The sequence below is a fragment of the Oenanthe melanoleuca genome, chromosome 9 (genome assembly GCF_029582105.1).
Source record: "Oenanthe melanoleuca isolate GR-GAL-2019-014 chromosome 9, OMel1.0, whole genome shotgun sequence".
In the NCBI taxonomy this organism is placed as follows: Eukaryota; Metazoa; Chordata; class Aves; order Passeriformes; family Muscicapidae; genus Oenanthe; species Oenanthe melanoleuca.
Window position 1 is genome coordinate 24,348,629 of NC_079343.1, and position 25,468 is coordinate 24,374,096.

The window sequence follows — 25,468 nt, forward strand, 5'->3', positions numbered from 1 at the left end:
ATGCTAAATGTGGAAGAGTCCCTTCCTCTGCCACAGCCCCTGCAGGCAATCCCCAACCTGCTCCAGCTGTGCTGCTTTGGGGGAAAGAGGGAGCTGTACACACCTTCAAAAGCAGATTTCTTTGTATTTTCTTATTACTATTGGAATCAAATGTGTTATCTGTGTAAAATCCCAGTGGCAGAGCCAATGTGCTGCCAGGGAGGGGTGTATGGAGGGACCCCATCCCTGCACAGCACAGCAGTGAGGAGCCACTCACCTCGTGGGCTCCTTTGGAGCATTGCCTCACAAGGTGCCCACATCTCCACTCCCAGGGGAACCCCCTCCCTGTGCTTTGGGTGTTGGCTCCTGTGCTGTAAATCATGTGTGGGGCAAGCACAAAAGGCTTATCTGCCCCTCCTGGGATGAAAGGCAGCCACTGCACCCACCCTGCAGGAACCTGCCCAGCCACCCACCCACCTCTGCCTCTGCTCTGCCTGGTGCAATGAGAGCCCAAGGGGAGCAGCACCTGCTGGTCCGTGCCCACACAGAGCAGGACAGTACCACAGCCAGTGGTCTGGAAATCTGGAAATCTTTGTCCCACAACAGGGTGTGCAAACAGACACCCCAGAGCAGAGGCCAAGAACTGTCCCAGCACTTGTCAGCCTAACCCCCAAAACTGTGGCCAGAACAAAACATAGGTTTGCACATCTCAGGGTAAAGGCAGTTGCAAAAATAAATACCAGAATAAGTCTGTGACAAGCTGCATGAACATCACGAGACTGTTGAAGGAAACAGTGAGCACAAGGAGAAATCTCTGCCCAGACCAGAAAGGCAGAGGGTGACAAATCATGTAGGCAGCAACCCAGAAAAGGAGAGGTATTTGATAAATATTTCTGCTCAGCGTTTGGGAGGCAGAAGCCAAACAATACAGCATGTAATAAAGTAAAATATAATCACAATAAAACCCTTTCCATCCTACGAGAGCTCCAGGAAGGTGTTAGACAATAGCTACCGGGGTTAGATCTTTAATTCAGCAGGTCTGACACATGGGTGAGCGCAGAAAGGAGCGGGGGAAGGAGCACCTGATTAGCTCCTGTGGGTCCCTGGAACTTCCCCCGGGGTCCCAGGGCTGGCACAGTGCCTGTACCTCCATGAAGTAAACAGGATGTCCCAGGTTGTTCCAGCTGACATCAGTCCTGTGCCGAGCGCTGAAACGGCCCTGACCGGATCTGGCTGATAAAGGTTTGAAATGGGGAATTATCATTAGTGTCAATTAGCACTATTTTATGAAAAAGAGATCTTGGCATATCTCTGTTCTTAGATTGTCCTATCAGCCACTCTGGTGATGTAAGCAGCTTGTGTAAGGCTCTTGGCAGCTCCAGCAGCTTGGAGCGAGCGCGGGGAGTTCCTGCGCCGGAGATCCAGACACTTCAGAGCTCCTGAGCCTTGCTGCTAGCACAGCCCTGCTGCTCAGGCAGGTGTTTCCTGCAGTGGGGATTCATTCTCAGCCCTCCACTACTTACCACCCTCTCGGTTTCCCAGCAGAGGCAGGAGCTCTGAGGCTCTGGTGAAGCCATCCTGGCACAGGTACCAGGGGCAGGCGGCACTGACAGCACACCTGGCACCAGGGCGAGGGGGCTGCACCCTGGGTAGCTGGGGGACAGGCTCCCCTGAGATAAAGATGCCTCTGTAGGGAATGGACTGAACAGAGCTGTCCAGGAGGGACCTGCAGCCTCCCTGAGAGCCAGGCCCAGTGCAGTCAGCATCTCATGAGACAGGGAAACAGGCAAAACCCAAAGAAGAAGCCAAGGACCCACAAAGAACTGAAAAGACAGACTTTTAAAGGAGAGAAATTCCTGGGACACCATCAATGCAGGCCAGAAAAAAGAGGTTAAAGGGCTAACTTGATCCCAGCTTATTAAAGCTCTTTTTGATGTGATTAAATGTTTGGCAGTGCCTCTGTTTGGCAGACAAGGATGAGTGAAGGCTGTGGTTAGAAATAAGGCACGGATTCAGTGTGTGAGCACCCTCAGAAACACCCTGCCAAAGCCTGCAGTGAGTTCCCCATCCCTGCCAATGCTGTGACCAAGGTGTGGGCAGGCTCAGAGTGACACAGCCCTGGACAAAATCTGTGCTGCCAGAGCAGCCCCCTGCCATGGGCCTTGTCCTTGTGCCAGCCCTGCTTGGTGGGGTGCAGGCAGAGGGAGAAGCTGTAGATGGGCTTTCATAACTATTGACATAACATCTCAGGGAGGGATCTGGATTTACAGCTGGCCTCTCCCTGCCTGGATAAGCCCTGTCCTTTATCATTTACCTGGAGCAACAAATTATGCTCCCCATGGGCTTGTCACTTCCTGGCTTTTGATGGATGCCTCTCCCAGGCAATTCCAGGTGAAGAAGACAGTTTGCTGCTGACAAGAAGCAGTGAGGAAAGCCTGGCTGATTAATATACTGTCTTTTCTGACATGCATGCTAGAAATAGAGGAGTGGATAAAAAGGTGATGATAAGCAGTGTGATTGCAGACCCACGAGGGAAATGAACAGATACTTCAGATTGGAGGCAGCAGAGCACAGCCCGAGCGACAATTAAAGATGGATTCTGCAATCTGTCCTTGTGTGGAGGCCACTGGCTTCTCTGTAATTTGGAGTGTAATTGGAGTAATTACTCAGAGCTCACCCTAAGGAGCATGGTGGAACATCATTTTGGGTTGTTTCTCTTGCTGGTGATATGACAGCTCCTTGTAAATCACTCTGAAGTATCTGGGTGTGATGCTGAAGGAACTGGGCACAGGCTGTGCTGGCCCCTGAGTCCAGCCTGTGAGAATAGAGCAAGAGTCCTTCAGCAGCAGAGGTAGTGCTCAGAAATTAATTGCTGGGCAATTATTTAATTCATGCTCCTTTTCCCCCCTTGGATTTCCCAATAAGCATTGCTTGGCAGGCTGGGCTGCCTGTAATCCCTGCTCCACATTCAGAGCTGCATCTAATCCCTTCCAGCAGGCAGCTGCCTTTCCTGTTTTGTTCCCCATGTCCCAGTCTCAGCACACTTCCCTGTGACTCAGAGACGTGCCCTGGTGGTTCAGTGCTGCTGCAAACCATCCATCAGTGGTGCAGCAGAGGTCACTCACTTCAGTGAAGATGTCACAAGCCTGCCATGGTGTGCTTATTCTGGCAATCCCAGATACTGATCCATGGGCTGCTGCTGGCAGTGACTAGTCCCCAGACAAGCTCTGTGGCTGCAGCAAGTCTGCAGCATCCCCTGCATCCCTGTCCAGCCAGAGGCTGGGCACTCCCAGCTGGCAAACCTCCCCAGCATCCCACCCAGCTGTGAGCCAGCTGGGGCTGAGGCACCTCCCAGCTGTGAGCCACAGGCAGGCAGGCAAAGCAAAGGGGGTGAAGCCACACACCAGCCCACAGGACATTTATTTGCCACCTTGGGAATAAGAGCTGAGCAGTGGTTTTGCAGAGGACACTGGGCAGCCTGTGGCTAGAAGGTGCCCACACCATGAAGCCAGTGGGACAGCAAAGCAGGGGCAGGTAGACCTGTCCTGTCTCAACAAGTCCATCTCCAGCAAAGCCAAGAGCAGCACTGACAGGCTTGAAGGTGTGGGTGATCCTGGGGGAGCAGGAGGGTGTTGTGAGTATTTTGAAACTCAGAGGGCAGAAGGCTTTGTACTCCATGAGCAACAGGGCACGGGCTGGCCCACAGACCAGTTTCTGTGGCTCCTCTTCCCAAGGGAGGAGTTCAGCAGCACTGGAAATCAGACTGTGGCTTTATGCAAGACTGGTCATGGCTGTTCCTTGCTTCTCAGAAGCCCTGTAGAAATCCTGCTCCCCAGGGTTAACCTGTGAGCAGCTTGTGTGCTGCAGCCCATGCTTCCCCAGGGCCACTGCTCCCAGGGAACCTGGGACACCACACTCCAGCAGGCAGGGAGCCACTGCAAGGTGCCCACTTGGCTGGAGCTCCTGGTGCTTCCCAGCACCGGATCAAGCACAGTCATTCTTCCTGGCTGTGGCAGGGCTCTGCCAGGAGGTGCTGATTAGCTTGGCAGGTTGCTAATTGCCAGGAAGGGCCCAGCACAGAGGTCAGAGTGGCTGTTCTCTGGGAAGAGGGAGGTCAGGTCAGCTTGGATAAGTGTGTGGACCCTTGGGGAGAAGGGTTCCCCCACCAGTGCCAGGGCTGTAAAAACCCCACTGCTGAAGCATGGATCCCTTTTAAACTCCACTGGTTTGAAAAAACACAGCCAAATGTCCATCTGTATCTCACCTTGAATCAGCACCTCACATGCTGGAGGAAAACAAAGACCACAGCATCCAAGAAAGCTTCTCCAAGGTGCACTGAGAGAGCTGGGCCACAGCTGTGTGGTGACCTTCTCCTTGCCTTGTGCTCAGTAGCCACCAGCACCTCTCTCCTCAGTTTTAATGTCTTTCTTTTTAATTTTTTTTTCCCAAATCACCTGCAGCTTTGTTCTGAGGCTCCTGCCTCAGCTTATCTCAGCAACACATGGAACAAATATCCATGCTCCTGATCTGCAGCACAGCCCCCTGTGCCTGTGTGCCAGGAAAAGCACATTCTCACCCTCCTGCCCAGGACTCAGAGGCTGGAGAGGGTGGCACGAAGAACCTCACACACCCACACATCCATGTACAAACTCACACACACATGCACTTGCCCTCCCTCAGAGACTTGTTCCCTCTCTTCAGCCAAATGCTCTGTCACCCAGACAAAAGGGACACCTGACATTTTTGGCCAGGTGTTGAGTGAAGCTGGTCTGTGAGAGATGGTGAGGGTGTTTAAAGGCTTTTGTTTATGATGTCTGCTAAAGATAAGCTTTCAGGAAAGATGAAAGATGCCCTTTGGAAGCAAGAGTAAGGCAGGAATGAATGCCAGCCTTAAATTACTGTGAAAGATGACACTACCTTTTAACATCCAATGTGCACAAAGCTGTGACCCCCCACATCTTGAAAGAAGCCTCTTGGATTATGGGCATGACCAATAACGACTGGAGGTAATTCCTGCCTCCTCCTGGCAAGTGCATAAGCTGACAGTAGGTATTGTTTTCCATTCTATTGCTTTTCCCTTGGAGGCAGAGGTTCACAAGATGTGACTATAAATCCACACAGAAAGCCCAGCTGATGTTCTCCTAATGTGGAATAAACAGTGGAGGAGTCCTGGCTCCCTGCAAGGTCTGGGAGCAAGAAATGGCCAACATTTAGGGCTTTCACCTGGCCAGGCAGAATAAAGCATCACTTTTTGACTTATTTTGCATTTTGGGTTATACTCACAGACTCACAATGAGAAACCTTCCATGCAACACACAGGGGAAGTGTTTCTTCAGGGCTAAAATTGTTTACTGGACTTACTACAATCAGCAGCAGGTTTTGAGTTTCCTCTCAGGCTCTCAAGGCTTTAAAGACAACGCTGTTGGCAGGTATTTCACCTGGCATTAGTCTGAAAGAAGAAAAATATCTGAGGCCTCTAAGATTAACTGTCCTTTGTGTGAGAAACATTTATCACTATTCATTCTGCTCTCCTCAATCTTTATTTCTATCAAATGCCTGTGACCAAAGATCTTTGCCCTATCTGAAAGCATTTCTTCCCCAATAAACACAGATCATGCAAAGCTCTCCCACACACGCAAATCTCATGTTGCTAGAAAATTACTGTTTCCAGATCAGCCAGGTAAGGAGTTTTGCTGTCCCACTGTACTCTGTGGAACATGATGTACTGTTCCTAGAGGCTAAAACCTCCCAGAGGGGAGGACATGGGGGCCTTAACAAGGGGTGATGCTTCCCTCCATCCTCGTCCACAGACCCCTAAAAAGCCCAGCTCCAGGAGAAGGGGTCTCCAGTCCTGAGAATCCCCCCAGCACATTCTCATCCTGGTTGGCAGCACTCCCCAGCAAGAACCACTCCCCAGGCCAGGAGAGCATCATGGACCTTCCCAGGAGAGGCTCCTGGCAGCCAGGAGTCCACCTGCTCCCTTTCCTAACAGCAGTGCTCAGAGGGGTCCCACACACTTGGCACTGGCACCAGAGGGCTGGGAATGAGCTAAGAGTCCAGAGGTCAAATTTTCTCCTAAACCAGAACACCCTCTGTTTTTTTTGCAAGGGGTATGGGACAGCTGTGACCCACGGCTCTGTCCTGCAGTGGGACATTGCAGAGGGACAGGAAGCAACCCCACAGCCTTTCCTGCTCTATTCCAGCCAGGCAACAGAATGAAAATGGGGTCATGGAGGTGGGGGTGTGCTCTTCTGTAATTTGCTTTGTTTGATCAAGGACAAAACTGGTGCAAGCAGCACTGAAGGAGAGCCATCCCAAACAGCACCAGGGACCTGCACTCAGTGTGGGAGCTGGGATGGGAAACCCAAACCCTTGCACACAAGCCCAGCACAAACCCTGCTGGCAGTTTTCCTGCTGCATTGAACAGGGAAATGTAATGGCAAAGATCCATGTTTATACATAACTATGGAAAAAACCTATTTCTGTCCCTACCAAATATCCCCCCAGCCCTCCCCCCAAATTGTTGCAGAGGTTTATCCAGGGGCTGGAAGGTAACAGGAAGCCTGGTTTTGTAGCAGTGCTGGGTATGGCTGTGAGATCCCTGGAGGTTGTAGGAGACACCAGAGATGAGCAGCAGACAGAAGCTACGTGCATTGGATACAATACCTTGGATCTTCTTTCATCCAGAAAATAAACTGTTAAAGATTTGCTTGAAAGGGGCATTTCCCTTGCTATTGATACTTCCAGCTGTAGAAATAACAATATATTTCCAATACTTGTTTGTTTACAGCAGTTTGCAAGGAGAAAAAAACATTGTCAGACTATTTCCAAGGCAGCAATGAAACGGAATTAACAATATTTGATAATATAAAAAGTAAACTACAAGTAAATAGTTTGAACTTCAGCAATATTTGCAGCTGATAATGATAATGTTCAACTGATGAGATGCTATCCTAATGACACACTCAAGGAAAATGAGGAGGGATATTTGCTTCCAGCTAATTGCTGAGCCTGTATACCATGTAACACCACAAAGCACATTCTGAATAAATCATCATTTGATCTTGAAGGTTATGCAACAAAACTTTTCAATTGCCTTTTCTCATCATCAAAAGAATTTTGGGATTACAGAGGATAATTCATTTTTTCAGCTCTGAGAACATGGAAAAGCAGAGGCGTGCCCTGACAAGCACAGTTATCTCTGTGCTTTGCCATCTGTGACAGCCTGAGCAGGATCCCAGCTCAGACATTTCCTGGTCTTGAAGGGCAGGGATGGTGGGACTGGGCAGAGGAGCTGCCAGTGCTGGAATCCCACTGGTGCTGCTGCCCAGCCCTGGTGTTGGGCACACTCCAGAAGATGGGCAGGGGGAAGCAGAGCAGCCTTTGGCAGCACCCTCAGCCCAGACACCATCCACCCACCAGAGCTCAACACAGCCCCAAAGCCAATCAGGCAGGGGCAGCTGCTGTGCCCCTGCCCCGGGGAGCTTCACCTGTGGGGCAGCAGCTCCTCCCTTCAGTGCCCCCTGCACCCACCCCAGGCTGCTGAGCTCTGTGTGCCACCTTGGCAAAGGGTCCCTCCTGTGCACCGCCAGCTCCTCATCGCTCCCCCACACATCTCTTTCAGCACAATCCATCACTCCAGCATAAATGCTATCTCACCAGGCATTGCAGCTCTGTTTGTACCATACAAAGCAGGTGTCCCAGAGCAAAGGCTCCCCTCTCCTGGGGCCAGCACCTGCAATCTCCCCTGCTCGAGCCTCTTGGCTGTACGTGACTCAGCTTTCCCCACAATGCACCATACATTTTTTACAAGGATGGTTAAAAATATCACAGTTTGATCTTCCTTATGCAAAAGTCTGTGGCATCTAAGGGAGAAATTAGAAAAAAGCAGGCAAACTTGGTTCATAATTAAAACTGGACAGCAGCAGAGCACAGCACTCTGCCAGGGGACTTCCTTCACAGCATCATGCTGCTCCCAAGGAACTTCTGCAAACAAAACAAATGGGCTCAGCTGTTCTCCCCATATCTGGAATTTGGAGAAATTAGCATGCACTTTACTGTGTTTTACAGTCTGAGCCCAGATGGTGTGTAGGAGGAGCCCTGAGAGCTCAGTGCATGCCCATGTGGTGGGCAGTGTGCTGCTGGGCAGCCCTGGTGGCAGTGCTGGGACCCCAGGACATCACTGACATCCCAGTGCCCTCCCACAGCTGACAGCTGCAGAGGGTGGCTGCAGGGTGGGCCCCATGGGACAAATGCCTTCCCTGGGCCTGTGTGGGTCAGCCACAGGCATCTCCTCCCTCAGCCCAGCCCTGCTGCTGGCCACAGCACTGATTTAGCTGTGCTCAGGTCCACGCCTGCTCCGGCAGTACCAGGAGGTTGCTATTCCACAAGCAGCTATAAAGGGCTCGAGCACTAGGACAGTATCAATTGTGGTTTTCTGACAATGGATCCACAAAAAGCAAAGTTATTTTGAGAAGGGTAAATGTAGCCCAGACCATGATATTTAATTCATGTCTGCCCACAGCCCTCCTGATCTGCTGAGCATGGTGGCACTTCAAACTCCACATCTGTCCTGGATGGGACTTTGGGGACAGGGCAACTTTGCTTTCTAGTGTTGCTGCTCCTCCAGAAGGAATTCTGGCTGCAGGAGGTCTCTCCCAAACATGCTCTGCCACCCTCCCACGCCACTCTGAGCACCCATATTCACCCTACCTGCTGCTGCTACAGGCATGTCCCCAGCATCCTGCACCACATCCCTCCCAGCCTGCACAGGATGCTCTGGGCTCCTGCTGAGCTGCCCACACCACCAGAGCAGGGTGGGCATCACCCCCCTGTGAGGGATGTGAAAGTGAAACTGGGAAAAAGACCCACATCACCTCTGCACACCTGGCTCCAGGTCAGCCTGCCATACCCTCTGGTCTGGGACTTTTGGGACTGGAAGCTGAAAAGATAGACAGAAAACCTTGAAATACTTCTAGGCCCCATGTTGGACAGTGGTTTCTCAGCCTCTGCTTCTTTTTCACTTCTAGAATCAGGACAGTGTGGTCCCTTTGCAGGGAGGCTTGGCTGAGCCAGGCTGCAGAAACTCAAGGGCAGGAGGAGCAGCAGAACTGCAAACACCAGTAACTTCATACTGGAGACCAGAGAATCATTTTTCAGGATTTGTACATGCTGCTACTAGCCCAAATCCAGCTGGCACATTTATTAATTAAGAACCTGGTTCTGTGTTTTTATAACAAATGTATGGTTGCCTTGGCACTTGTTACTCAGCCCAGCATTATTTAAAGTCTTCCCTTATTATGATTATTTGATAATGCAGTCTATTACACATCTCTCAGGGAAGGAGAGCATGAAACACTGCACATTTTATATCCTCTTTGTTATTTGCTGGTAAAAGTTCACCAGAGCAATGACTGGTGAAAAAAATTTAGTGGCATCTGCTGAAAAATTTTTGAGGTATTAAAGTAAATGGCTCATGACAATATATTTCATTACATTTGCTTCAATAATGCTGACTTCTATTTCCTATTTTTGCAACATTGGCTGCTTTAAAAATGTGAAACACTGAGGTGTTAGCACAGGCAGGTTTGCTGGCCTACAGTTTCTTTTCCACCATATGGAATTTTCTTCTAGATCTGTTCCTGCATCTTTTCCAGGTAAGAAGTTTTTGACCTGGAAAATTTACTATCTGGTGAATCTTACATCAGAAAAGTTTTCCCATTCTTTTGCCTAACTTGGGAATCAAACTGCTAGCTTGGGGTTGTCAGCCTTTTCCTTTGACACTGTCACAGGATTGGCATCCTCCTTGCCTTCTGCATAGGTGTTACAGTGATTTGCCATTATTTAACTGGATCACACTCCAGTCCTGCTGGACTCCAGGCTCTGCTGTTTCCCTTCTGCAGAGTGCAGTGGTTTACAATGCCATGACATCTTTACGTCTATTTCAATTACTGAACAAAAATTGCTGCTGGACACCTTCACTTTTCTGCACTAAGAGCTCCCCAAACTGCTGAGCACAGATCTGCAGAATTGCAGGATTTCATTTGCTCCCAGGAGAGGGTGTGAATGTAGCTGATTCTCCTCAGCAGCACCATCCTTGTCCACCCATAACCTGAAGGCTGCTCTGATCCCTGGGGATGATGCCCCAGAGCTGATGCCCAGCCTCTGTCCCAGCTGATGGAGCTGGGGCTGATGGAGCACAGACCAAGGGTGGGTCAAGGCCAGAGCTGTGGCTCTGTGAGTGCAGCCTGCAGGATACAGGCAGAGCACAGCCTGGCATTTTGGCCATGCAGCCCACCTGCCTGCTCTGCACCAGTGCCTCTCCTGCCCTGTGCCCACAGAAGAGCTCCTGGGGACCCCACCGGGGCATGGCTTGGCATGAGCAGCAAGGAGGGAGATCCCATCCTGATCTCCCTCCCACAGGTGGGAGCTTGGCTTCAGCAAGGAGGGGAACTGGGGGATGTGCTGCCTCCCAGATCATCTCCCTGCTCTCCACAGCTCTTCTCTGTACCCTTGGGTTACGCCCTTCTACATCTGCACTACCCAGCATCTACCAGTGATGAATTTTGTTCCCATTTTGTTACCTATTGCTCCATATCAACCACATTTTCTGCAGTTCTTCACATTGGCTCTACATTTCCCTCTCCTGAACAGCTCACCATTAGTAGCAGGTTCTGCCATGTCACCATTATACCCTATTTTCCAGATAATGGTTTTTATTACAGTACCATCAGCTCAGCTGAGCATCTTTTACCTGGCCAGCTCTCCATGCCCCCATTCCACAGCTGAAGGGCCCAATCTCACATGCCCATTTATTTTTTTCCCTACTGCTGCTGGTGTTTTTAAGCATTCTGTATAAAACTCCCAAGTCAGCCAGAGAAGTCCTCCAGCACAGAAAAGAAATGAGTTTGAAAGGAAAAAGCATGCAGGAAAACAAATACACCTGTGCTCTGACACATTGCCTAGAGCCCCATTTGCCATAGGGCATCCAAAAGTGATTTATTCCCTAAACTGATACTGCCCTCAGGACCTGAGGGTGTCCATTTATCCTGACTAGCTCCAAGAAGGGGATGTGTTGTGACAAAGGCCACAAACATTTCAACGCTGCAAAATGCACTAAGAGCAAGAGGTCTGTAGGTGATAAATGGAGACGGTTCATGCAGTGCCTTCTGAGAACAGGCTCTGCTGGCAGCCTGTGGCTTGCATAGCTTTAGGATTGTCCCCAACAGGGTCACAAATGCTGTTAAACAATGGCTGATCAGGAGGAGAAGCTGGCACTGGAGCTGTGCTGGTGAAGACTGACACTGGGACAAGGTCCTTGCCAGGGCTGCGTGGTGCCAAATCCACCAGGAATGAGCACAAAGTGCTCAAAGGTGCCCATCTGTTGTTCCAAGGAGAGTTGGAACCTCAGGGCATGGTTTTCTACCTGCCACAGCAGCAACATCTGCCCCAGGAAAAACATATCTGGCTCTCAGAAACACCCTACAAACTGCTGAGCATCCCCTCACTGGTGAGCAATATCAAAGCCTCCTGCAGGTCCAGACCTGTGGCTCATCTGACAGCTCCAGACTCTGCTCCGTTACAGCTTTTTCTTCAGGTAGGCAAATTGTCTAAATTAACATTGAGACTTTCAGTACAATACAGCTAATGCCAATGAAGTACCTCAGGAAGGTAATTTGCTCCAAGTGCTTCCCTTGTTAGCAGCTGATTAGTGAATAAATAATTTCCAGAAGAGAACTGGACAAAGCAAACCCTGCTGGCAATGAAAAGGCTACAGGACCAGACAGCAATTTCTTTGCAATTAGTAATTAAATCTGCAAAGGCTTGTGATGGTCAGAGACAGAGATACTAAAAGCCTGGTTGAAATATCTGCAGGTGCTGGGGAAAGCGTCCCTCCATGGCTCTGCAAAGCTTTTGAGGAAACACTCACAAAACATTGCAGCAACGTAATAAAATCTGTATTAAAAGGAAAAGCAGGCAGTTGCCGACCCGCGTTCCAGGGTTTGGTTTTTTTTTTTTTTTTTTTTTAAATGCCATTTTCTGTGTCCCTCAGGACAGACTTCACGCTGCCCATGGCTCTGTTGAAGGCAGAGGGGTGGTTCTGGCCCATGCCTTCTCTGCTGCTGCCAGGCATTTCTCAGCAAAAGCAAAATAATAGGTTGGCTTTTTATTTTTTTTTTTTGCTTTGTAAAGTCAGAAACTCCATCTTAGTGCTGAAGGCCGTTGTTAGGCTTTGTGTTATTCTTGGCACGCTGACCGAAGTGCGCTTGGTATGAATAGCACAGCTGAAAAGTAAATAATGTATCCTCTGGGATCAGCCGAGAGGGAGGGAGGTGATATTGCTTAATGGAGCACCCCAGTGCCTGTTTGGGTTAGGCTCACAGTAATTGCTCCCTAGGTGAGTTTATACCAACAATTGATTATTTCAAATGGGAAAGAAGTACAAATGAGTACGAGAATAAACACTGGTGGTTATGAAATGCAGGAGAGGAGAGCAAAAATCTCATGCAGCTCCAGCACAGGGCTGGAAGCAAAGCTGGGCAGAAAATCACGAATACTGTTTTCTCTACGTGCAATTTCTCATGCATGCTGAATGGCATAAGAAACTCAATTTTCTCCTAAAGCTTAAGCTACAGAGCTATTTTCCACAGTCCAGTCTTCTACAAAGGAGACCCCTTTGCTCTCCCATCTCCTCCACCCTGGAAAACCATGGGGCTCTTGACATGAGCAGCACTTTGCTGTGAACCAGCAGGTGAGAAGCCAAGGAGCAGGAATCCGTGATGGAGGAGCTGTGGGCTGAGTAACCTTAGGATAAAGCCCAGCATGTCCTTGCAGAGATCACTGCAGCTCTCCCGTGGGTGCAATGTGCCCCATCCCTCGCCATCAGCCTGTGCTGGTGTGGGACTGGTCTCCTGCTCCCCATAGCTGTGTCCCCCCCATTGCTGTGTCACAGCAGCATGCCCACATCTGCCACTCACCAAGGGCTGCCTTGAGCCTGCTGCATCTCCAGAGGGGCTCCAACCAACCCATAACCAGGCCCTGGAGTCTGCAGGTGCCCTTTGCTAGGCAGGGGACCAGTGCTGGCCCAAGGACACAGTGCCAGCCCTCTGGAGACCAGGAGCTGCCTGTCAGTCTCAGTGCTGCTGCTGCTACTGCAGGGTCACCACAGCAAATCCCCAGTGCTCTCTAATGGTTTCTGGGCATCTTTCACCGTGATTGTGCTGGCAGCTGCTAAGTGCTGGTTGTTCTGGCCTTGGGCCAGCATCACAGGACCAGGAGAGGATGCTCTGAACTTGTGCCTGGAGCAACACCTGGCTGAGGATGAGCAGCACCAGGAGGGTGCAGGAGGGCAAAGAAGGACTGAGAAGGAGAGTCCTCATTCTCCAGGAGCTGCAGGAAATGCCGACTGGGCACGTAGTCCAGAACTGCCTGTGGGGTGAGGGCTGCTGGGCAGGCAGTGCCCTCAGGGACGCACAGCGAGCTCTGCTGCCGCCCCAGAGCAGCACCCTCGGAAAAGGCTGAGCCCCGGGCTGCCACGGCGCTCTGTGCGGCTGAGCTCATTAGTGCCTGCAATCAGCAGGGCATGAAGGCAGATAATTACACAGGCAGCTACGTGCGGGGTCTATAAATAGCGGGCGGTGCTCGCTGCTCAGTCACGGCCCCGGGCTCCGCTGCTGCAGGGGCTGCGCCACGGGGCTCTCGGGGCTGCCTGGGGAAAACCAATAACGCTCAATTAATTGTTGCATTTAACTACGCTTTTCCTAGCTGGGAAAAAAAAAATGCAGTGAGTTTCTCAGTACACTGTGATTTTGAACAAAAAAAAAAAAAAAAAAAAAAAAAGGAATTTATTTTTTGAAAAATACCTAAGCAAAAGGTTTCAGCCTTAGGGCCATAGTGGCCACATGTAGGTGTTCTCCACCATAGAATCTGGGACTCCATAGAGATGGAGAAATGCTCCCAACCCTATGGAGAGCATCCCCTGGCTGCAGGTAGAGGGGCCACAATGCCTGGCCCAGCTCCAGGGATGGCTGTGGGGCAGGGAGGGCATCTAGCCCCACACAGTCCTACCTCCCAAGGTGTCACCTGCAGCATCCATCATGGTGCTTTTGGGCCAGCCCTGACACCCACAGCCACCCCAGAGCTGCTCAGTCCCTAGTAAAGGCCACGTTTTTTCATCATCCCACCCCTCCCCGTGCTGGTGACACAAGCAGCCTGGCCTGTATTTCCAACGTGGCCATTTCCCAACTGATGGCAAGGTCCTGCCCTGGCATGTGAAGCCCCTTGTCTCACTGGTGTCACCAGTGAGACCTGACCAGTAAGCACCAGTAAACCTCCCTGTCCTTCAGGGTGCATCATCACAGTGCATCACCTGCTCCAAATCCTGCCCCACTGCAGCCTCCAGCAAGGCTGGCTGCCTTGCCTTGCACAATGAGGCTGGATCACCTTGTTTTTTGGTGAAAATGTGAGTCTAACACAGCAGGGCACTGTGTCTTTCCCTCACCTTTAATCACTACTTTGCTGTTCCTTCCCTGGGGATGAGAAAGTACTTACAGACAAGGTTTTGTGGTATTTGGAAATTGATTAGTTCAGCACATCAGAGAGGGCAGGGTTCAGGATGCAGCTCATACCACAGCCTGCTGCCTCTGCACATCAGTTTGAGGGAAGAGAGCCTCTCTCCCAGTAAATTCGTTCATGGGCATGGGGGAAGGAGCCCAGGACACTCCTTGGCACATATGGTGTGTTGTTATTAGGTTAAGCCACAAGCAGGTGCCCACGCCCCTCTCTTGCACATGCACATCACACAGATGCACACATGGGGTGCAAAACAAGCTGGGCTGGGCTGGAGGTGGTTAATGAGCCGTGCAGTCCCTGACACAGACCCCTGCAGGGCTCACTGAGGCAGCATTTACTCAAGGAACAGCGTGCTCAGCCTGCAGCTCACTCATCCACAGCACAGGCAGTTCCCAGCTCCTTCCAAACCAACCCTGGCTACAGTGGTGATGATCTTTAAAAATCCAGCTTGTCTATTTGCATTACTCACATGGGACAGATGTGGGATAAGCTATGTGGGGCACCACACTCAACTGCCCAGCAGATACACATCAGCTACTTTTTAGTCATGATAAGAGCAGGAAACCTCCTATTGCACAGGACTTCAGTTGTGCCACAGAAAAACAGCCGAGCGTGTCTGACATCTGCAGCTTTATTCTCATATGAAAGGTTAAAGGCAAAACTAGAAAAATGAATCTATTGCTACACACTCACTGAACACTTCTAGGACAACATAGGGCAGTAAAGCTTTTATTGCTAAGAAGAACTAACAGAAGGCTTGAAAGCTTATCTAGCATTCATTTTTTGTTTGTAAGTAACCCAATTTGAACCTTTTCAGTCTTTAAAGCCCTCTTGCCTTTCTGGAATGTTTCAAAAGGAATATGACCTGAGGACAGTGTCTGCTCTCCGGAGGGACCAGACCAATTCTCTGCATGAGGTGCAGAAATGGGCCACCAAGGAATGACAAATGAAACACAACTGCTTGCTGGGGACTCCTGCCGACCATCAGACAAGGCAAAGCTGCACAGCACCCAGGGAGCTGGACCCTGCCCAGTGCAAAAGCAGCAGTCTCTGATGGCCCCTCGGCTGTTCCCATGCCCCAGCAGCTGAGGCACAGATGGGCACCATGGATTTCATCAAGCAGAGCCAGGAGCTGAGCCCTGGACACAGTGGCTATAGATATCCTGTTCCAACAGCTGAACTGCCCTTCCTCTTGGAGGGTGAGGCTACAGGCAGTAGGATACTGAATGCTCTTGGGATCCCTGATTTATGCTGGATCAAAGCTGGTCACCCTTCCAGAGGGACTGATAGTGCAGTCACTATGGCTTTGCAGGTCTTGCTGCAGTCAGAGCTGTCCCTTGGGGCAGTGGGTGCCTTAGTCTTCAGGGATTGGGGTGTTGCAGTTTCCATGGTAAATTCTGACCTCCCCCTCACACTGGAAGTACTGGTCAAACACATCACTGTATCCATGGTCCCTCCACCATGTGCAAAGCTGCCGGTTCCACGTGCAGTCAAGCACATGGAAAAGCTCTGGATGCTCCATCCCCACCATAGTGAAGAAATCCTGGTCCCCAAGGTGGCCCTTGAAGTGGTACTTCTCTGTCAGCTTCTGCACCATGGTGGGCTCCAGCAGCTGGTTGTAGAGCTTGGACTGCCTCATGGCTTCCAGGTTCAGGAGCAGGACACCACTGTTGAAGCCTGGCAGCCCATCAGGAGGGGGCTCCCCCACTTTGGTCTGAGGGTTCTCACGGCGATACTGCCAGAAGGTGTGCCTGGAAAGAGAGGAAGAACAGGCACAAGGATGTCAGGGAGTGCAGCCTGAAGAGCAGCCACCTCAAGTCTGGGCAGGTCAGGATCACAGCACAGGATCTACCACCCCCCGCAAGGGATCTCGCCCTGCTTGTCTTCTGTCTGGAAGCACCCAGCCTCTCAGAACAGCCAGTGCTTCACAGGCTTCCTTTTTCTCCATCCCCCTGCACAGGATATTACCCAGACTTCAAACCATGCTGCTTACCATCTCCTAAAGCCCCTTTTGTTTCACCAGCATCATTCTGGTGAGCCAAGTGGACACAGGATCGTGTGACTGCTCACACAGCTGTGCAGAGACAAAACCACATCCCCAGTGCCTTGGGTGAACCACCAGAAGTGTCCTAATTTCAATTACCTAAGCAAGCAGCCCAGAAATTTCTTTGTCTTCTTTCTCAGTCCTGCATCAGAGAATATACCTCACCATACATACACAGGCTGCTCCCACTTGCAGGAATTGAATTAATCCCACTATTCCCCAAGTGGCTGGATCTGCCCCCCAAAATTACTGCCATTCAGTCTGAGTGTCTTCTTCCCTCAAACAGCATCCTCTGCTGCAAAGCTGAGCACCTGAGGGCAATCTGAGCCTGTTTTCAGAGGAGAGCAGGAGGGACCCATGACCCCCACCACCATCTCCCAGCCCAGGGCTGCCAGTACTGCTCTCTCCTTCCAGCCCTCTCACTTAAGGTAAAGTTATGGGTTTTTTACACCTTGCTGTGAAGATGTCAAGGAGAAACACTGTTAGAAGGAATAAGCCAAGACTGCCCCTGGTTCCTCTTCAAACCTGTCAGACACCATCCAAGTCTCCATGCAGCTCAAGTTAACGAGAACTTGTTGGTAGATTTAGCACCCAAATGTTTAATGTGGTCCCATGCTTGGAAGCTGGAGCTGGACTCCCTCAGAAGTAAGAAAGATGCAGGGACATTTGTCCCTGGGACAGCTCCAGAGGCAATGCTCTCACTGCAAGCATTTACATTCAAATTCTTCTTCTAAGAAGCTGTGTCAGGCTCCCACTTGCCCAGGCACTCTTAGAGCTTGTACAGAGATCAGACTATCAAATCCATCCTTCTGGCCTGTGCTCTGGATCACGGTGACTGCCAGGATTCAACAGCCACCAGCAGAATTATTCCAGCAGAAAATGTGGCTCTATTAAAAATGTCAACTGTGAATATCTTTTTTATTTCCTGATCTGGAGAACCACAAGCATCATGCAGCATCACTTCCTTAAAACTTTCCATTAAAGCACTGATATTTCCCATTTCATTAAGAGCCTTTACACCACTCCCTTTCACATGATTCAGAACAGAAAGGGTTTTTACAAGTGCCAGCTTTCCATGGAAGGAGGGCTCAGTCTTGAAGCAGTTGTATCCATGCTTCCCAAGGAAGGGGGGTGGAGGATGGGCTGCCTCATCAGAGCTCATGGGCAGCAGTGTTTGTTGAATCTAAAGGGTGGGGAAAGGATAAAGGGCTCTGCCTCTGCAAAGAGCAGCTGTGTCTTGAGGCAAGGACAACCCATGGAAGGGTTGCTCCTTAGAAAAGGAACATTCTCTATGCAACAGTAGAGGAAAGCTCAACTTGCAAAGACAAGCACCAGCCATGTACCAATCAGCCTCCTGAAGTGCTCAGATCCAGGGAGTGGCTCAAGCCCACCTCTGCATCCTCTGCACTCTGCTTCTCCCCAGCAGTGCCAAGAAAGCCATCTTCCTGCCCAGAATGTAATGTTGGAAGCTGGCAGGAGGGAGAGGGTAAGCAGTGCCACAGAGGGGAGCACATTTCCAGCTCCACAGCAGAGAAGCTGATTCCTTTCATATTCTTACCTCCAACCAAACACATGCTGCCCAAGCTAAGGGACAAGATTACAGCCACTGCAAGCAGCCAGGATAAAAAAAAAATTGCAAGCACCCAGGCCTTTGTCATTGCCAGGCCATGGTGGGACTAAAGCAAATCTGTATCACATGACTGAATTTCCAGCAATGCCGCTCCCCAGATGACTCGTGGATGGCTGATAGCATGCCCTTTCCTACAGGAAGGGGAGGCAGACTGACAAGCAGCAATTGTTCAGCCCTTCCTCCCAGTGCTGGCTGTGACAGGGCTGTCCTCCCGCCAGCCCTGTGCGGGGTGTGGGGCAGGCAGGGAGGGCAGGGCCATCCGCAGGGAGTGATGTGAGCTGAGATCCAGGATGTGATGAGCTGCAGGTGGCTCCGCAGTGCCCATGATCTGGGAACCTGCTCACAGCTGAGCACAACGTTGCCCTGCTGGGCTCAGGCCATCCAAGGGAAAGGTATCCTGGCAGGGCCACTGGCAGCTGTTTAGACAGGATTTTTCCTGGCTTTTGTCTTTCAGGCAGGTTTTGGTGCTGTCCTGTAGGGGCCAGGACAGAGAAGAGCATGGCTGAAAGGCACCTCCACCCAGCTAGAAGTGGAAGGAGTGACGAGTATGAGAGTATTGTTCTCTTCAGAGGAGATGGGGCTGGCAAAGCACAACAACCAGCCAAACAGCTGACACAGCCTGCACCCACTCCACTCTGTCCTGCCTGACATCACCCCTTGGCACCCACCTCAAATTTTGGCAAAACATAATGGGAAAACTCCAGGGGCTGGATGAATGTGCTGTCAAGATGTGCCCTTGAGACAATCACCAAGGAACTGAACCCCAACTGGATGCAGTGGAAATGTTTCCCTGACCCAAGCCCCCGGAGTGGCCAGGACCTCTCTGGGAACAGGCAGTTCAGGCAGGGCAGTGTGCCCTCTTCTCTGTGCCCCTAGCACCAGAAGCCTGGGCAGGAAGACAGCCAGAGGTGCTGGCACCATCAGGATGCATCGGGGCAGGAAGCTGTTAGCCAGGAGAAAGGGAGAAGAAAGGCAGAGGAGGCATGTGGGGCTTTTGTTAACTGCTCCAACCCATCTAGATGGGAGGGGACAGAGGTGACCTGTGGCCCCAGACCCCGTGCCATGGTGCAGAGGAGCCGTGTGGGGCCTGCCCGCCTGCAGCCCCAGCAGGCTGTGCTTTGAGGAGCTGTTTATAAACAGAGCCGGCGTGTGCTAGGAAACATCTGGAGAAGAGCATTTCCAAGCATTCAAAGGCCAGGCCCAGGCAGCCCAGATAAAAAACGCTGCTTCCAGCAGGACTTCCCTTGCTGGCCCAGCACAGGGCGCTGCGGCCGCAGCTCCCCTGCCTCGCAGCCCAGCGGCCACAGAGCTGCCATCGCTCCCTTCCACACCTCGCTGGGGACAGCTGCCAGGGCAGAGGGACCACTCCACCCACCAGCTGTGTTCTGTAGGGCCTTCTCCTGTTTTCATGTGCAGCAGGGGACAGAAAAGTGGGGGAAAGACTTTGTCCAAATTTCTGAACTTCCACTCATTTACTTCAGCTCTGGGTTATGGAACAAGTTCATGGGATTGAGCTGGAAACCTCTAGTAAAGAAGCAGTGTGCCCAAGCTGGCAGGAAAGGCAAGATGCAGGGGTTACTGCCAGCTGGGAGACCAGCAGCAAGCTCAAAGCACTTGTCCCATAAGCAGTAGACCGGGCTTGTGTGCCTATACCCATCTGATGTTCTAGAGGCTACAACCCTGCCACACCAGCTGTGCAGCTGCCACTGGGATTGCTGCTGAGCACGTGGACCTTCCCCATGCATCCACATCTCCAGGAATGCCTCCCCGCACAGGCATCTGGGGGATCAAGGAACCAGGTCAAAAAGACATGAAATGAAACGAGATGCCAGCCCAGACCCAGGGTGGCTGTGGTTAGAGGATGCTCCTGGAAGGCTGTAGGGTGCAGCCAGTGTGCACTGCATGAGACTGTGTAGCATGGTACCCAGGGAGGAAGACTGCATGGCCTCTCCCTCACCAAAGGGGAAACAAAGCCAACAGTCATGGGATAAAGCCATAAAAATTGGGAATCTGCAAGAGTCTGGATGTAATAAGCATCCCAGAAAGAGTCAGCTCCCTGCTGGAGCTCGCTGATTTGCTCATACCTCTTTCCAAGGGCTGTCAGTTTGGGCAGCTGTCTGGAGAGCAGGATGGGCAGCAGCAGCAGCAGGCCAGAACTGAGGATGTGTTTTGTCAGCAAGCCTCTCTCACAGGGATCAGGGGCTGGGACACCTTGAGCCCCATTCAACCAGGCATGAGGCTCCTGAAGCAGAAGGGAAGCACAGGCTGCCAGCCATCCCTCTCTGAGTCACGCCAACAGCAGCCCTGCCAGCCCAAACACCAACTAAAACAAGTGCACGCTCTCCTACCTCCAAATATGATGTTCAGTTCCTGAGCCAGAACACGGATGGCTGCCGGCGTTATCCCCAGCTGCAGGCATGTGCCCAGCTGGCAAACACTACTGCTCCTGTGCAGTGAGCAGTCAGGCACAAGTGCACCTTGCTCCGTGTGCTGCCAGGACTCCCTGGGGGGCCAGGAGAACACAGCACCTGGCTGTGCTCCCACCAAGCAATCCCTGGCTGAGCTGCCCACCTGGTGGTGCCTGGGACCTGGTCAGGCAGATGGGATGGGAGCCGCAATGGGAAGTATGCAGTGTCCTGATGGGCACAGGGGATGTGCCTGAAATGTGAGAGAGCAAAAGAGAGACCCTGATTGCAGCTTCTGTCCTGCCTGGAGGAGAGGGTGTGGGACATAGGGAGGGGAGACTAATGGGAATGAGGGCATGGTCCATTGAGGGTCCTTCATCCTTAGCACAAAGAGCACAGCCAAGAAACTTCCCTGCACCCTTCTCCTCTTGGCTAATTCTCACTGTGTCAGGCAGCTGTCAGTCCCTTATCATCACTGTGTTCAACTAAGATTAACCCTCAGGAAAAGGCCAGCTCCCCTTTCTCCCTCTCCTCCCACCTCCAAAAGGCATTGCTGCAAGGAAGATGGGCCCTTCCAAGTTTCTGCCACACAAAGGGAGACAACCACTCAGGGCTGCACCCAGACCAGCACCCAACACAGCTCCCTCCTCCTGCCCCGGCAGCTGGACCTCGGCCTGGTGAGCTCAGAGGCTTTGCAACAAAGCAGCCCTTGTTGCTAATTGCTTATTTTCCACGTGCCATTGCTAAACCCTTCAAAGAGCCAGGGCTGTGGGTTCAGTATCAGCCCACTCCACAGCACCTTAGCTGAGGCTGAAGAGCTTGTGCAATCTAGGAAATCCCAGCTCCATGCCTCTCAGGAGCACTATGTACCCAGTGATGTGCGGTGGCATCACCAAAACAGCAGTATCCCTTGGCCTGCAGGGGAAAATGTCACCCTAGGGCAAAACAACGCCAATCTCCATCCCAGGACAAAGGGCAGGATCTGTTGGTATGCACACCAGGACCATCTTACCCTTCTCTGAAAGGTTCAGGGTAAAGGTCCAGCTCAGGCATGGAAAATACTGATGAAGCAACAGACTGACCTCTTCAATGAGGACATCAGTAATTCCTTAATAAACTTCTCACGTAATGCGCAAATTATGTCTGTACAGTGCTGGTCTCTACCACAGCCCAGCCTGCATGCCAAACTTTTAAAAGGCCTGTATTTAGAGCAGCAAATTGATTCTCAGTGATGACATTTCTGCGTGGACTTAGTCCAAAAATGGGAACTCTAAAGATGACAAATTACAACTTGTGAGCAAAATCTTTCTGTGGGACAGATTTTCAAGAGTGGCTCTCCTCACCACCAAGCATTTGTACAGCCCACACCAGTGCTAAAGTCATCCTCCAAATAAAGGTGGGACCATAAACCCCTGTCTGGGTCACATCAGTTTCCTTCCCTCTATAGATCAAACACCTGTGGCACTGGTGGCAGTGCAGAGCAACAACCTGTGTGTGTCAGACCATCCTCTATCAGCACCAGTAGAGGAAGGAGGACAACCCATCCACAGGGACAATCTAGAACACTGTGGGCCTAATTACTGCTAAAATGGCAGGTTTCTATTAAAAACTGTCAATAAACTCTTCTCTGGCAGTGTCTCCTGCCTGCTTGAAGCACAGGCTGCCTGCTCTGGGATACCCTTGCCTCTCAATGGGACTCTCAGGAAGAGGGGAGATACTCTCCCATCACAGAAGCTCCTCTGCTGCTTCATATTATTAATACTGTTTGTGATAATCAGTGCACACTTGTGGTTGTCAGATATTATCCAATTTATTTATTTCTTTTAAATTACATTTCATGTTTGCATCATAGTGGGAATAAATTGGACTGGTCCTATATATTAATGATATTCATAGTTGTACATGACACAACTCTTGACCTTCTTGGGTAATTTTTAAAATCAGAGGTAAAGCTGAATTCCTGAAATTAATTCTGCTTCCAGCTCCCTGCGGGTCCTGTTTGCTCTGTAATTTTGGCTGCTTCTTGGTAGCCACTGCCAAACAATTCCTAGAACTGTAGCACTTGCTACAAATCAAGTCAAAGTCTTGAAATGGTCTAAAATCTAAAGTGCACAGGTTTTGGAACTTGCAGAACTGTGGGCAGGCAGCATTGACATCACAATGGCACAAATGGTAGGCACAAATTCTCCTGCCTTTACTCCTGAGGGGCCTGGGGAACAGACCCCCTTGTGGAGGCCAGCTCTCTGCTTCCTCAGGGCAAAAGCCTTTGGAAAAGAGTAAAGTCTCCAAGTCAGGGCCACCTGCCTGCATGAGAAGTCCACCAAACCAGGAAAACTCAGACAGGAGGACAGAAAAGCTCCATCACAGGCAGCAGCCCACCTGCAGTGTTATATCTTACAACCACCACTGCTGCCTCAGCCAGGGAATCCAGCTGCTCCTTGCTTGCAGCTGTCAGCCGTACTTTGGGGTTTTTTTTAGATCTCAAGAGGAGGTACAGAATGTACTGTCTCAGCCCAGACTCTGACAGCCTGGCCTGGCTATGGATTTAGCATTAGCCTGCTCACAGCCCAGGATAACTCCTTTCCTCTTCCAAACATCTGACAAAGTGACTTAGCGCCGAGCTGAGCTCCCAGCAAACACCCAGCGCTGCAAGTGCCACAGCTCCACGTCTGGAGATGCACGGTCCTGCTTCCACCCCTTAATGGCCTTCTCTGGGTTATTTTAGCAGCTCTTAAACAAACAAAATGTATGTTACTGAGCACACAGCACACTTACAGCAGCTCCCACATGAGCACAAGCAGAAACAAAGCTTTTCCTTTCTACAAAATAATGTCCTGTTTGAGTTCTCCCTGGGTTTTAGGCAGAGGCAAAGGCGAATGGCCTTGCAGCCACACAGGGACCCAAGTGTCGGCCCTTTGTAGTCTGTAGCTGCCCCTTTGATGTAGATATCCTTTCCTACTGGATAAACTTTTATCATTTCCAACAATGTGGATTCCCAAGATGCCTCGAGCTTTAATTAGCTTCTTGACACAGGGAACAGCAGTAAAGATCTCACCCAACAGCAGAAGTGGAGGCAGCAGTCACCCTTCCAGCCCCAGCTGTGTGCATTCCTGGACCTGTGAAGCTCTGGGACTTCTCCTGAAGCCCATCTTCCTCCTACCTGGAGGGGGTAAAACTATCTGAGGAGCTGTGGGTTAGGTCCTCCCTGTTGCCAGCAGATCACTCCTTCCCAAGGAGACCTCCAAGAGGAGCATAATGGGGGCAGTGCTGAGGGCCCCAGGTGGTGCTGGCACACTGGTGGGCACCAGAGTCCAATGCCACTGGCAGTGCCAGTGGATGGTTGTGGGGATGGGAGCAGGGAGCACAGCCTGGCACACAGGCCCGGGGTCAGGCCAAGGCTGCCAAGAGCAGCTGTGCAATCAATACCACTGCTCTGCTTCCTCTCACATGCCACCAGTGTGACCAGAGGGATCTATAATCAGGAAATGCAGTAAGAATAGGGTTTAAGCTCTGCCTTTAGTAATCTGAGAGCTTTCAGGACATTTTAGGGAGTGCCACAGTATTTCCCCACTCTGTTCCTCTCAACCACAGAGCTGCTTTAAAATGAGGAGTTTTATCCCTTTGGCACCAGGCAGCACCCAGCTCCTGTGTCTGGGAACAAGTACTCAGCCAAGCCAGGCTGGCAGGGAGGCACAGGTAGGTCTGAGCTTCCCTGGTGTGAGGATGCCATTGTTGTGCCCTGACGGAGACCCCGCTATGCCTCAGGTGAGCCCCACTGCTCACACATGGCCAGGAGGCTGAGGGACAGCAGGCCATGCTTCCATCACCAGCCATGGCACAACTACACTGCAGGGAGCACGGCTGAGCTGCTCCATGGGCTGGGCATGTACCCACACACCCCCCAAGGACAGTGACCTGCCTGCCCATCTGGTCACTCCCATGCAGGCTGCACTGCAGTGCTTCTATGCATGTTTCCTAGCAGGGCTCAAGAGCACCAGAGAGCCTGGACTTCTCAATTTGACCAAGATCTGGCACGGAAGGTTCAGTGCAACATAAATATTTATACAGACCATTATCACTCAGTCTATGCGGCCTGGTGAGCAGGACTGGCCAGAACAACTGAGCAGCTGAAATGCCGCAGGGGACAACAGGACTTTTGATTAAGGTTATGACTCTGAAGAAGCACCTCCTTGTATGGAAAGTCTTTTGGATGATGCAAACTTCAGATGGAAAGTCTAATCTTTACATCAAATTCACTCCCAAAGCCAGAGCTCCTGATCTTGGCCACAGTGTGAACTCTCTGCAGGCAGACACATAAGCAGGTGTAAGTCAGCTTGGGAAGAGGCTCTTCTGCAAGCCAATGTTCAAACAACAGCCTGGCAGGGAGAATCCAGTGCTGCCATGAAAGGCCCACAAGCATCTAGGAGGCTGCTACAGTACCAGTGTCCCCACCATGGGGGCAGCTTCTCGTGGGATGAAGCTCTGCCTGCAACCTTATCCTTAGAGGTTGACCATAGCCCATATCCCACATTGGATCCAAAAGCCACAGGAAGGACAACATGCCTGGCCCATGGACAGGGTGCCTCTTTTCCCTGCCGTGGCTGGCGAGATGGAAACCTGACAACAATGGCCTCAGACCTCAGATCACTTCCTGCACATGCCATGGGCTCCTGCCATCTCCTCCTCTGCATCCAGGACTCCCTGCCAGACACTGCAGGGCAATCCATGCCCAGCTTCAGCAGGAGCTACTGCTCTCCACAGGCCACTCCAACTCACCCTGAGTGGCCCTGGAGGACAGGCCAACCCCAGACTGTGCAACAGTTAAATCCCAGCACTGGC

At 51.3% G+C, this 25,468-nt stretch overlaps 1 protein-coding gene across 2 annotated transcripts in view; it reads right to left on the reverse strand.

Annotated features, from left to right (window-relative positions):
* Positions 1-15,163: 15,163 nt before the first annotated feature.
* XXYLT1 (xyloside xylosyltransferase 1) overlaps positions 15,164-25,468 on the reverse strand; it is a 32,294-nt gene continuing 21,989 nt past the window's right edge. For both annotated transcript variants that reach the window (XM_056499142.1, XM_056499143.1), the window contains exon 4: positions 15,164-16,301. In XM_056499142.1, coding sequence (XP_056355117.1) covers positions 15,905-16,301 — 397 coding nt within the window. In that variant the 3' untranslated portion in view covers positions 15,164-15,904. The remainder of the gene's footprint in view (positions 16,302-25,468) is intronic.